Below are 12,610 nucleotides of genomic sequence, written 5' to 3' on the forward strand. Positions count from 1 at the left end.
TATCTGTTGATTAGTATTAGTACTGCAGTCTTTTAAGCAGTTTCCTCATTAATATAGCAGACAGGTTTTGGAGAGAATTCTGCCAATAATGACTGCACTAAACAAATACGTAAAGACAATTCTTCAGCTGGGAGTAGCTACTATTACTCTGTATTCATTTTTCTTTTACTAGTAGAGTAAACAAAACAGACTGTAAGTTGTTCTGGGTAGGAAACGTATCTTTCTATTATGTGATCAGCATTGAGAGCAATCAGGCCTGCTCCTGAGTGAGGTCTCTAGCATTATTGCTGTACAGATATTCACTGGTTACACTTCGTTAAGGTTCAGTTTATAAAGAGCTGATAAATGATTAATAGATGTTTATAGGGTTGTTAGATTGATATAGATGGTTATAAGCAACCTGTTGGACTCTACAGCACATTATAACCATTAATTAACAATTTATTGAAGAATATATAAGTAGCCTACTGACCTGTTAATAAACTACTTATAAATGGAATGTTAATATAAATAGCCAGTGAGACTTTGTATTTATAGAATGATTTCTCTCTGTCCATGCTGGAGATGGAAGAAAGCTTTGATAAGACTCTTCTATCCCCCACTCTTTCTCACAGTATACCCTTCGATGTGATATGCGACGTTCTCTACTGGCCAAGGACCTGACTAAGACTTGTGAATTCATTGTCCATGCACCAGTAAGTTGGAAAATAGAGAGATTTAACTCTCTCAACTAGCTGAGATTTTCACCTCTGCAGTTTGTTCTGTTTAGCAAAGTTTGGTGCCCAGTCTTCTATGGTGATCACAAGATGTAATGGTGTAACTTGTATGTGTCCTCTTATATTAACAAGGCATAAGACCGAAGGGGTGGGGGGGGGGGAAGGTTGTTGTCATGCTTTCTTTTATGTTTTGAAGTAAGCAATATTCAGGCTTCAAGCATTTGTGTTACTATTTGTATTAGTGTGGCACCTAGCATCCAAGACATGAACTAGGATCTCATTGTGCTATAATTTACATAACCTTTTCACCTTAACTTCTTTTAAATGTACTCTTCTAACTGACTCAAATATGTTTTGGATGATGAGTTTGCTATGTGGTGAAAACCTCCTGTTTCCTCACTCATTCCTCCCCTTCTCTCTGCTTGTTCCCTTCATCTCCTAGATACATACTGCTCTACTCAGTATCTAGATGGTGGTGATGTGTGCTCCCTTAAGTACTGTATCTTTTGGATGATCTCTCTCTCTCTCTCTCTCTCTCTCTCTCATATGCTCCCTCCCCCAGGTGCTAAGCATCCAGAGCTCCCATTGGAGGTTGAGAGCTTTGGGTGCTCAGCATCTGTGGAGGGAAGATATCAAGTCTCTTGTATTTAAATGCCTAAATTATTGATTTAGGTCCCATACTCTAGGTGTGGAAATAGGCCTGCATCAAGTTGGAGACAAGTTTACAGCCTCTTAGAGTCTGTCTACACTGCAGTTAGACACCTGTGGCTGGTTTGTGTCAGCTGACTTGGGCTCGGGGTAAGGGGTTGTTTAATTGCAGTGTAGACACTTGGGCTGGAGCTCAAACTTTGGGGGGTCCCAGAGCCGAACGTCTACTCCAGCCAGCCGTTGGTTTTTAATTGAAATGTAGACATGCCTACAGGGACCACATAAAGCTGGTGTCTTAAACAAGTTGTTCTCATCAAGTTGTTCACAGATAGTGGTAGGCTCAGAAATGACTATTGTAACTAATGCCTTGATTTTGCAATTAGTTCTGTGCAAGTGGACCCTTGCACCTGTGTGGAATTTATTGCAGAATCAGGGCCCACATTTTTAGCTGTATGGCATGAACTGCTTTTGCCTTTCATCAGGAACACGTTCAGTAAAATGGGTGCAACTGTGATTTGTATTGATTATAGATGTGTGCAGAGCACATGTATAAGCAATATAATCTGCACAAATTTAACAAGCAAAATACATTTGCTTCCACCCAAAACTTGCTAGAACACACATGATGCTTAGCTCCTGTAAGGAGCTCTTTAAGAAGAGCTCTAATATACTTAAAGATGTTTTGTTCCTCTCGTCATCAGTGATGAAAATTAATACAGTAGAACTTCAATAACATGTACAAAAATTGCTCCTATCAGCAAAGATTTAATAGCAAGACACTGTAGAGATCTTGTTCCTACATTTTGTAAAATGAAAAATTGTATTATGCTACATTTACTAGTACATTATGAAGTATTATAAATAAGCCACAGTTATCAAAATAATGAGCAGCTTACATATTACGCAGTATCCTTGCTTTATTTCTTGTTCAGAGTATAACACTCATTAGTTCAAAGTTCAGTAATTCACTGTGAGTCTCCCAGTCAGTGTGAATTAATTAGGTTCTACTGTACATAAAATTCTCACTGTCAGTACACAATATTATTTCCCTTAATCTTATTTCCTTTGCCAGAATTTGTCAACTGTATTTTCCCATTACTGAAAATATGAATTTATTTATGGCTGGCAGTTTCCCAGTTTTGCTGTTGTACACAAGAAACTACTATGGACGCAAACTAATGGAGAGTAAAACAACCGCAAAGTTAAAGTTGGGCCTTCTGATGATGATACAGCACTGCACCAACCCTAAGAGTGCACAGCTGGGACCCTCATCACTGATTGGCACACAACAAATCCTTACACTTATTTTAAACGGAAGCTTTGCTGAAATGTTAATGGAGTTGAACAAACATAAGGCACCTCATTGGAATGAGGGTGAAGAGAGGCAGTTACTGAAGATTTAAAATGACAATTATGTTGTCCTTTCTGCACAAAGTGTCATTGCTATTTCAGCAGCAATTCAGGGCCTTTTAAGTCACTTTAAACTTACTTTCTACAGTAAAATCTAAACTAGGAGGTTGTTAAATATTCCAAATATATATTAAAAAAAACATAGATCCTCAGCTGGCAAAATCAGAGGAACAACACTGAATTACACCAGCTGAGGATCTGACCCAGTAAGTTTAAAAACAGCTACTGGGCCATAACCTGCTTCTGAAAGAGCTCTCACTGGGCGGAGTTAGGGAGTTCAAATGGTGCAGGTAGGGAACTTCAGATAGAGAGGGTTAGAAAAACAATCAATAAGCTCAGGATAATAGAGGAAGTGTGTATATAACTTTCCCTACTGTTTTCTCAAATCTGCTTACTAGGAGGGCTGAAAGAAAAGGAGCACTTGTGGCACCTTAGAGACTAACAAATTTATTAGAGCGTAAGCTTTCGTGAGCTACAGCTCACTTCATGCATCCGATGAAGTGAGCTGTAGCCTACGAAAGCTTATGCTCTAATAAATTCGTTAGTCTCTCAGGTGCCACAAGTGCTCCTTTTTCTTTTTGCGAATACAGACTAACACGGATGCTACTCTGAAACCTGTCATTATAGGAGGGCTGAGTAATACTGGAAGGACACATTGCATCAGACCTCACACAAAACTTTTTTTAAAAAAAGTCAGCATTGATATGTAAAATCAAGAGTCCTACTTTAACAGCAAGGCAAGGTGTGCATTAGTTGGCTATTGGTTTAGAGCACTTAACCTTGTGACTCAAAACACAGCATGCCCAGGGCAGGCACCAATAGCCTAGTAATTCAAATCCTGTCATGGTTTATTGCAGTAATGGCAAGGATAGTTTAAAAGGTCAAAATGTGGTTGTTTTGTAACACCTGGTGACTTGTGTTTGTTTCATGTCATAATCCATGTCCTTGTTTCTTGCAACATCTAATAGACTTTACATGAAATGGGTCAATTTCTTATTAAAAGAATTACACCTAGTTCTCTAAAGACTATTTCGAAGTTAAACATTGTAAAGTGATTAGGTCAGCTTCTAAACCGGTCTTGCAAGTAATGGCATGTGAAAAGGGATTATTTTCATGATTCGATGTGTGTACATTATGTAAACTCTATATACTGAGTGTCCAATATCAATCCTACCTTTTCATTACATTACAGCCTCAGAAAGGGAAGTTGATGCCAAGCCCAGTGGACTTCACAATTACACCTGAAACCTTACAGAATGTTAAAGAGGTAAACCTTTTGTTTTAAAAAATGCCTTAAATGGTGTTGAGTGACTCTCTTGTCTCTAGGGTGAACTGGTGTGAGGAGCGAGATCAGTGGCTACTATTAGATTCTGCTCCACAGCTAGTCATAGTTCTTCCTCTCCTCTTTTGCCAATTTTGATTCCTGACATGCTAAGCAATATGTTTAATGGACAGCAGTGTCACTTGTTCTTTTGTGTTGAAGCTGTATTGTTAACAGAGCTTTCCCCAGTAATGGTTACGCATTATATTTTTTTTTATTTCCCCCTTACTGGGAACCAACCAAGTCAGTGGAATATGGTAGCCAAGAGCTCCCATTGACTTCAGATGAAGCTGTGAGTGCTCAGCACTTCTGTAAATCAGACCCCTGCATCTCAAGCTGGGCGCCAGAAAATGAGGAACACACAATTAATCACTTTTGGCTTAAATGACTTTCTCATTGTCACATAGCTATATGGTGACAGAGGCAGGGATAGAGTCCAGTTCTCAGGGCAGCATCCAATTGCCTTAAGCCTGAGACCCTCCTTTCTCTCCCTGCAATCCCCTGCCTCATTCACTAAACACCTTCCAACTGCCACAGTAAATAAAGCAGATGTCCTACAGGCAACAGCCTCCTTCACTCAAGATCCTGTTCATTCGCAGTCCCCCATCCTGTGCAGGGACCTAGTGGGGGAAAAAAATGTTGCCATGTAATTAAAGAATGTATCACAATGCTTACACTCAAGGGGGCTCCATTAACATTGCACAGGCAAGCTTGATCCTGGCATTTTCTAACTTTTAAGGAGCCTGACTTTCCAACTGTAATAATCTTTTAATGTAGGGTTTTTATGTACTTCAGTAATTCTTATGCTGCTTTTTTCCTCAAAGGGTGGTTTTGCCTACTTAGCATTCTCTATGCTTTTTATGATTAGTCATGTGACTTTTTTTCCCACTCACATTTAGAGAACCTCGCTCCCAAAATTTCTCATCAAAGGTCATCTCAACTCGACTAACTGCATCATTACACAACCACTAACTGGGGAGTTGGTGGTGGAGAATGCAGAAGCTGCAGTTAAAAGTATTGAGCTACAGTTAGTACGTGTGGAAACCTGTGGTAGGTTGTTTCATGTAAATTAAAATCTGAATATACCACACTGGTTATCTGAATATTTATATTCTAAATGGACATAGCACACTTATCTAAAGCAGTAATAGAAATCATTTGCAAAAGTTACTTTTGATGCACCCTATCTTTTTTAGGGTGTTCAGATGTAATTGTTAAACAGTCGTAAAGTCAAAGCTCTAATGGGTAAAAGGAAGGGTGTTTGGTTTTTGGCTAATGCCTCTAGTCTTTGAACTATGTTTAGTAACTTTCTAGTAGAATTAGTGCTACTTTTTTTTCCTTCACCCTAATACTTGTTTTCTCCAGGTTGTGCTGAAGGTTATGCTAGAGATGCTACAGAGATTCAGAATATTCAGATTGCTGATGGGGATGTCTGCAGAAGTTTGTCTATTCCAATATACATGGTATTCCCCAGGTTGTTCACTTGCCCTACGTTGGAAACTACAAATTTCAAAGTTGGTAAGAACCCAGCTATTTTTGAAATATTGGTACCTTCAGAATCCATGTGAAACAAGCTGCTAGTTTCAGTTTGGTTTCTAGTGGGCAAGGGGCCACAATACAAACTACCACCACTGACACTAATGAGCAGCTTTGCAAGAGAGACCAAGGAGACCTTCTTACCAACAGAGGTAGTCCCATACCAGGGTTGAAGTATATTACCAGAGCAATGTGGGGAAATCAGCACTACTGTTCTTTGAACTGTACCTGTTGTGGATAAAGAGGACTCAGGCTCCAAGCCTGTTAGTCCGCTAGCTTTAGGGAATACTAAATATATCAAGCAATTTGTCTCATTAAAAACCATTATACCATTCCTTTAGCTATAACCTTCTCCATTCAGAACTAAGTTCTCTGTCTAGCATATATTGTTGTCTTACTCTTAGTGGTTTCGTACGTAAGGGAACTAAACTAACTCCGACCAGGAAAATTCTCTGGGAGACGCAGTTTTAATGGCAAAGATCCGGTAGGGATTAAATATGCTGAACACCCACAGCTCTCAAGAGCAGCAGGAAATTCTGAGGGTAAAATGCTGAAAAGTGATGCTTTCCTTCCTTTATCCCTTTCTGTCATCGCTGACACACCCACCATTCTCCCAGTCACTCAGGCCTGGAAGTTGGGGGTTGTCTTTGACTCCACTCTATTGACTCACAGCCAGGCCATATCCAAATCTGTCAACTTCTTCTTCCATAGTGTTGCCAAGATTGATGTACACCACAAAAACTCTTGTCTAGGCCCTTATCTCCAGTCCTGAATATTACAGTTGCCTCCCTCCTTCCTGACAACTTCATTAAATATTCTACTTATGGACATTTAAAATGTTTCTGCTAAAATCATCTTCATAATCCATAGTTCTAGCCAAGTTTTCTTCTTTTGAATCTATCCCCTATATCGCTTCTCCTTTTCCACTACATAAGCTTTTTATGCTTGTGTTTAGGACCCTCCACAAGTTAGCTCCTCCCTACTTATCTACCTTTGTATCTTAGTATCATCTCCAATTACATATCCTCTGCTTCAACAACTTTGATCATCCATTTTTGTGCTTCTCTTATATGTGCTCTTTTATATGTGCAATGCCCTCCTATGGATTTGTTTGGAGAACCACTACCCTAAACTCCTTCAAATTGCTCATCAAGATCTACTTCTTACTATGATGCCAACAGTAAATTACTAGCTAATAATGGCTAGACAGGTGGCTACCACTAATGCAATTAATCGTATCTTTTATGGAGCTACTTATATGCTGACAAATAGGCTGGAGAAGTTGGTCATTTTATAGTACCCTGTTGTTTTCTACAGTGTTGAATCATCTAGCAACAGATAATCCTAGAACACTAAAAACAGCTTGAAAGATTTATCTAAGGTGAAGGCAGCTGAGAGCAGGAGCCACAGAATTATCGTTGTTTCTACTGTACAATTTGAGTTAATACCAGAGCTCTCTTTTTCCCTAGAGTTTGAAGTTAACATTGTTGTCCTCCTGCATGATGATCACCTCATCACAGAGAATTTCCCACTGAAGCTCTGCAGGGTGTGAATATCCAGAGGAGAATTGCTAATGGAGGAACAAGGAAATTCTTCAGCTACCAATTGGAAATTCAGTTCATGTCTTCAAGCTTATTTTAATTGAAGGACTAAAACATTTGCTCATCCCACTATTGACTTCTGTGTTGGAAGGGAATGCATTTCTCTGTAACTCTTACCAAACATTTTGTCTATCTTCTGATATTATTAGTGAATGCGCTTTTCTGCTGAGACTCCTGCCAGGTATTTCTTTGAATTCAACAGCCATGCCTCCCTTTCTCTATTTTTTTTTTCTTAAGAACTCTTAAGGGATGTATTTTGCACATTCCTGTCATGTGCACAACACCCAGTAAGTTTCTATGATTAATTCATAATTTAACACTTGTGCTAACGCTTTAAATGTTTCTTTTATAAGGATCCTTATATCTAAACAGCTAACAGGCCCTGCTATGTATTGGTCCTTGAAGGAGAGACTGTGAGATTAGATGTTTCCTAAGCCTCATCATCCTATGGATGCTGGAAGACCTAATGTTCAGGAAATGTTTTATTGAATGGTGCTACAGAATTGGAACACAGTGTTATTGGATCAGCATCACACAAAGAATATGAAGTGAAAGGAAACTAAGTATGTTTGTTTCAGTTAGATTAGGAAATGAATCTATTAATCGGGGGAACAACCTCAGAGCAAAAGCTTTTTGTTGTAACAAAGTTGATAAAACTATCACACTCTAGTTAACTTGGTCAGTTACTTGCATAAGTTCTAATGCAGTGCGAGGACCAACCTGTCAAGAGGTTCTAGCTTGCAGTTGTGCCAGACCTCCTGCGCTTGATTAGCCATTCCATGTTAATTTCTTTTCCCCTGACTAGTGAATTCTTTACCTACTATCTAGTTGTGGTGCGAAAATGTGGGTCCTTGCTTTGCTCTTGTGGCCACAAGAGCAATTGGATGAAAGCTGCTGTCACTATGCTTGGCTGCTATATTGTAGACTAGCTTCTACCTTGCAATAAAGTCAGGCACAGGAAGAATACTTTACTATAGACTGCATAAACATATTTATGTTTTGGCCACCCCGGTTAATCTTTTGCATGCAATATGGTATTATATGGGTAATTAACTTTAACTTTATCTGAGCCAGTTACTAGTTGCTTCCCCTTTCATTGGAAGGGTTAGTTGACATTTGCTGAATATGTCAACACATAACTATGTTGGGGTTGGGGGTAGGGGAAATGCAACAGGCAGAAATGATTTTTTTTTAAATTATTTATTTATTTTTTTACTATTTTCTGATAAAAGCCCTCCATTGCCTTTTTAGTTAGCACATCTTTATTGGGTAGACACCCTTAAGCTGCCACAGCAGGAACTAGACCAGGAGACAGTCTTGTTTTGGGGAGGCGGTGTAGGAAGAATTGTGTTTTTGATAATGTAAGAAAAAGTACGTATAAAGGCAAAGTGTGCTTTTTCTGAATGTACATTTGCAAATGAAACAGTCAGGGAGGGGGAGGAGGAAGAGGCACTGCAAAGCAAAATGAGCAGGCATCTAAAATGTTAACTCAATCTTGAAGTAAAGACACTTGACAAAACATCTGATTTTGGCTTTACACCTCCCTTCATCCAACAGAAAAATACTAAATTTTCCAGCTGGCTATTCAGGCCTCTGCTCTGGCTAATGGCAAAATCCTTGTTCAGCAGTTTCCATGTTTTAGGAATAAAAACCTGAACTTCTAAAAATCTAGTTTTAACAACTTGCAGTATCAGCACAACATTTTGGCATTAAATAGTTCAAAATCCTCTCCTTAACCACTGCAAAAACAATGTTTGCGTGTGATCTGGAAATATTATCACAGGATCATTTGGGGGGAAATGATGTCTGTGTCTTTCAAAGAGGCGGGATGATACTAGACTGCTAGCTATTGGCCAGTACCAAAATGGCCATGTGAATTTACAGATTTTTAGGGATCTTTTGTAAGCATGTAATGAACATCTAATAGAAACAATATATAAATAACACTATTATGAATCCTGCATTTAGTTTAGGGAGTACTGACATTTTCACAGCAGGAACAGTTGACCTTCACCCTCCAGCACAGAACTACACCAACCTAGATCATCCCACTGAAGTTCTTTTTCAGATGTGACACCTACTGGCGTGTGTGAGACAAACTATGAAGATTATTCTGGATCTACTGGAGATGGGAGCATGTTAAAGCTCCCAGTTAATCTCGCTACATGGATGATACTCTTTCAGCTAGGAATATCAGTGTAATAGAAGAAACACTATTTTCCTTAGGGAATAGAGAGCACATATGTCCTCTCCTTCCATTTACTAAGCCATTTGGCTGAAAAGATGCGGGGGGGGGGGGGGAAGCTTGTCCTACAAAAACTAAGCTATGATTAGCAGGAAGTCATGTGTATATAATCTCCCTTGTGCTTCACTGTACGTCTGTTTCTTTATTGTTCAGGTATGAAAGACTCTAGCTGGGTTCTTCGAACACAGTGGTCCAGATATTTTGTACTGTTTACAGCATAAACAATAGATTTTTGCCCTCATGTTGAGAGTGGATAGATGGTAATTGGGGGTCCCAGAACCTTAAATTATCAGGTGGTTTTTTTTTTTAAGACATTGTTTTTCCACTCTGCTGAATTAGGGATTGGTGGAAGCCCAAAGACTCTCATCTGTACTTTATTTACATTTTTCATAGTCTTTTTTCACCACTACAGAGGGGTTTGGGGCTTTTTGACAGATTAACCTTTACCATGAATTAAAGTTGAAGACTCTGCTCATCTATATTCAAATGTTAGCAGAGCTGGTCAAATTCCAAGGCGCAACTTAAAATGTGACCTGCAGTAGAGTGACAGTTTCTTTACTTCTAGCAGCATTAAAACTGGTAAGTAAGAAGCATCCAGAAAAGGCTGCGACTTCTTGACTTTTTCTCAGCCCTCAATCGTCTATTAATTCAAAGCCCTTCAGCAGTATCCCATAGGTCAAACTTGAAAGTCCCCAAAACTGTCTGATCTCACTGAAACAACTATGATCTAGCACTTAAACCACAACCATTAATACTGATTAATTTTAAACAAATCTCTTTACTTCATACCATTAGAGGAGTATCATTAAATCACAATCTAACTAGTTTTATTATCCTTTTCTAAATTTTGTTGAACATAACCAGTTTTCTAGACTATGGCCCTTCATATTAGTTCATGACCATAAGTCTGCATCCATGGAGTTTTGTTCTGCTCGTTTCAGGAGAAGTAGCTGTTGGTTGCAGTGAATTAATTTTTTGTCCATATAACCTATCTGAATTCTGAAGCAGTTTGGACTTTTAAAGTGAGCTACTGATGGTAATCACTCAGACTTCCCCCTTTAAAGCTGGAAATTGTATGTGAAGTAGCTTTTTCCCTTTCAAGTCTGTGGACTGGTCTATAGCTACATTGCTTGAGGGTGTGAAAAAACCCACACCCCAGAGTGATGTATTTAAGCTGACCTAACTGCAGGTGTAGAAAGCATTAGGTTGATGGATGAGTTCTCCCATCAGCCTACCTATTGCCTCTCTGGGAGGTGGATTTCCTATGCCGAGAGCAGCATAGGCAATATCTTCAGTGACGTGCTATTGTAGTGCAGCTGCAGTGTTTCAAGTGTAGGCAAGCCCTCAGGTAGGTGGATTACTTACGCTGCCAGGAAAACCCCTACCTGTCAGCATAGGTAGTGTCTACACTGAAGAACTACTGCGGGGCAGGTGCACTCCTGTAGCATTTTAAGAATAGATGAGCCCTGTGTAACTCGGTCTGTCACATGTTTCTAAGATCAGGGAAATCTCTAATGATACTAGTTAGAAAGCTCATACTTAAAGGGAAGGGCTCTGTAATCAGCAATCCACCCTCAAAAATACTTTGGACTGTAGCAAGGGAGAGGGGCAGTAGTAAATGTTCAGTGCATGTCAACACCCAGCTAGCTCTTTGATGCTGGTTTTGCAGTTTCCAAATAGAAGACAGTCCTATCTAGCTGACTTCAAGTAAGTGAGATTTGGGAACTAGCATTGAGCAGTTTTCAAAGTTTTGTTTTTTTTTTAGTTCTGTAACGCTAGAATACACTTCTGCACCAAGAGGTGAAGTCTACTGCAGTAGAACTGCAAAATACATGCTGTAGTGAAGTCTTGGATACTATTGTGACAGGTGCTTTTTAAAAATGTGTATGAATGAATACACTTGTCTTAGTCACTGAGGACCTGCACTGCAAAACCAGCAGCTCACGGATTCATATCAGCCAACACTGTGGGGCAAACATGGCCTATTCTAAAGTTGTGTATATTGGAAGTAGAGTAGTTGCTGATTGTGCAGGGGCCCTTAGGGTGAGGAGTTGCCATGTTCTTCCTACACCCTGCAACCCACAACAATGGAGAGGAGCTGGAAACACATTGTCATCACCAAAACTGATTCAATTGCTACTGATCCCTCCACCCATCCAGGCATCTTCCCGCCCCCCCCCCCCCCCCGGAGCACTCACCTCATCTCTTTTATCTCCAACTGTTTTTTTTCCCCTTCTGATACTGGATGAGTCTGGGATGGGGGCACCTGGGAGTCTCATTCCCAGCCTCTAGGCCAGCTGTGCAGCAGGAAGCCTTATGTGCAAGGGTGTGGTGCTGGAGAGCAGGGCTGATCACTCCTGACTCTTTAAGGAGGCAGTAGAAGAGTGGAGAGATTGGGGAAAAAAAGGAGCTTTGCCTGCTCTACATGCTGAGGAAGGAAGAAAGCCTCATAACCCACGTAGTAACTCTGATTGGCTGCATAGCCTGGTGGGTTTTCCTTCTAAACTCGGAGGAGAACCTGAAAGCTCATAGTATTAGCAGCCTCCCCCCAGCCCCGCATATTTGCATACACAGAAAAACCTAGCATTGCTTTCCCATCCCCCCATCGGCAAGATCTTCACCTCCTTTCAGGCCTGTCTGGAGGCAGCAGGACTTCTTCATTCCCAGCAAGGGGCCCAATCTTCACCTTTCGGGGCAGGGGCGGAGGAGGAGCCAGAAGAAAGCAGCAGCATGGAGCTGGGCAGTGGCTATTGTGAGTGCCGACAGTCTGGGCAAGCACCTGATTGATTGCCCTGGGGTTGGGGGCGAGACTAGAGAAGCACAGCCAATGAGTTGGGTGTTGTCCCAGTAGGGATTTATACCATATCAACCTATAGAGTTGGCAGAGCTGAGACTGACAAAACTGGATTACTTAACAGTGGACTTTTAAGGTAAAGTGTTATAATATCTGAGATTGCTTTGGGATGGGCTCTTCAGCCCAGGCCGTTGCTCAGTAAGGGTGTGTGTGGCCACTTGTACAGGTTTCACTGGGTATTGTACCGTTCAAGCATGCTTTCCAAAACTGCTCTGAAAACCAACCCCACTTTAAGCTACCACTGCACTTCACCACCCTCCTAGCTGTGGCGCTCTGAGG

General features: G+C 40.4%; 1 protein-coding gene across 1 annotated transcript; it reads left to right on the forward strand.

Annotated features, from left to right (window-relative positions):
- Positions 1–314: 314 nt before the first annotated feature.
- Positions 315–10,079, forward strand: VPS26C (VPS26 endosomal protein sorting factor C). Its single transcript, XM_038386865.2, has 5 exons — positions 315–695; positions 3,967–4,041; positions 4,995–5,145; positions 5,461–5,613; positions 7,101–10,079. Exons 1-5 carry the CDS (start codon positions 633–635, stop codon positions 7,181–7,183), a joined length of 525 nt encoding a protein of 174 aa, XP_038242793.1. The 5' UTR covers positions 315–632; the 3' UTR covers positions 7,184–10,079.
- The last annotated feature ends 2,531 nt before the right edge of the window (positions 10,080–12,610 follow it).

The sequence above is a fragment of the Dermochelys coriacea genome, chromosome 1 (assembly GCF_009764565.3).
Source record: "Dermochelys coriacea isolate rDerCor1 chromosome 1, rDerCor1.pri.v4, whole genome shotgun sequence".
In the NCBI taxonomy this organism is placed as follows: Eukaryota; Metazoa; Chordata; order Testudines; family Dermochelyidae; genus Dermochelys; species Dermochelys coriacea.

Excerpts from the sequence above, each read along its gene's own strand:
- VPS26C (XM_038386865.2), top strand. The coding sequence starts at position 633 with ATGCGACGTTCTCTACTGGCCAAGGACCTGACTAAGACTTGTGAATTC. Across the intron at positions 696-3,966 it reads AATTCATTGTCCATGCACCA|CCTCAGAAAGGGAAGTTGAT; the intron begins GTAAGTTGGAAA and ends ATTACATTACAG. Across the intron at positions 4,042-4,994 it reads CCTTACAGAATGTTAAAGAG|AGAACCTCGCTCCCAAAATT; the intron begins GTAAACCTTTTG and ends ACTCACATTTAG.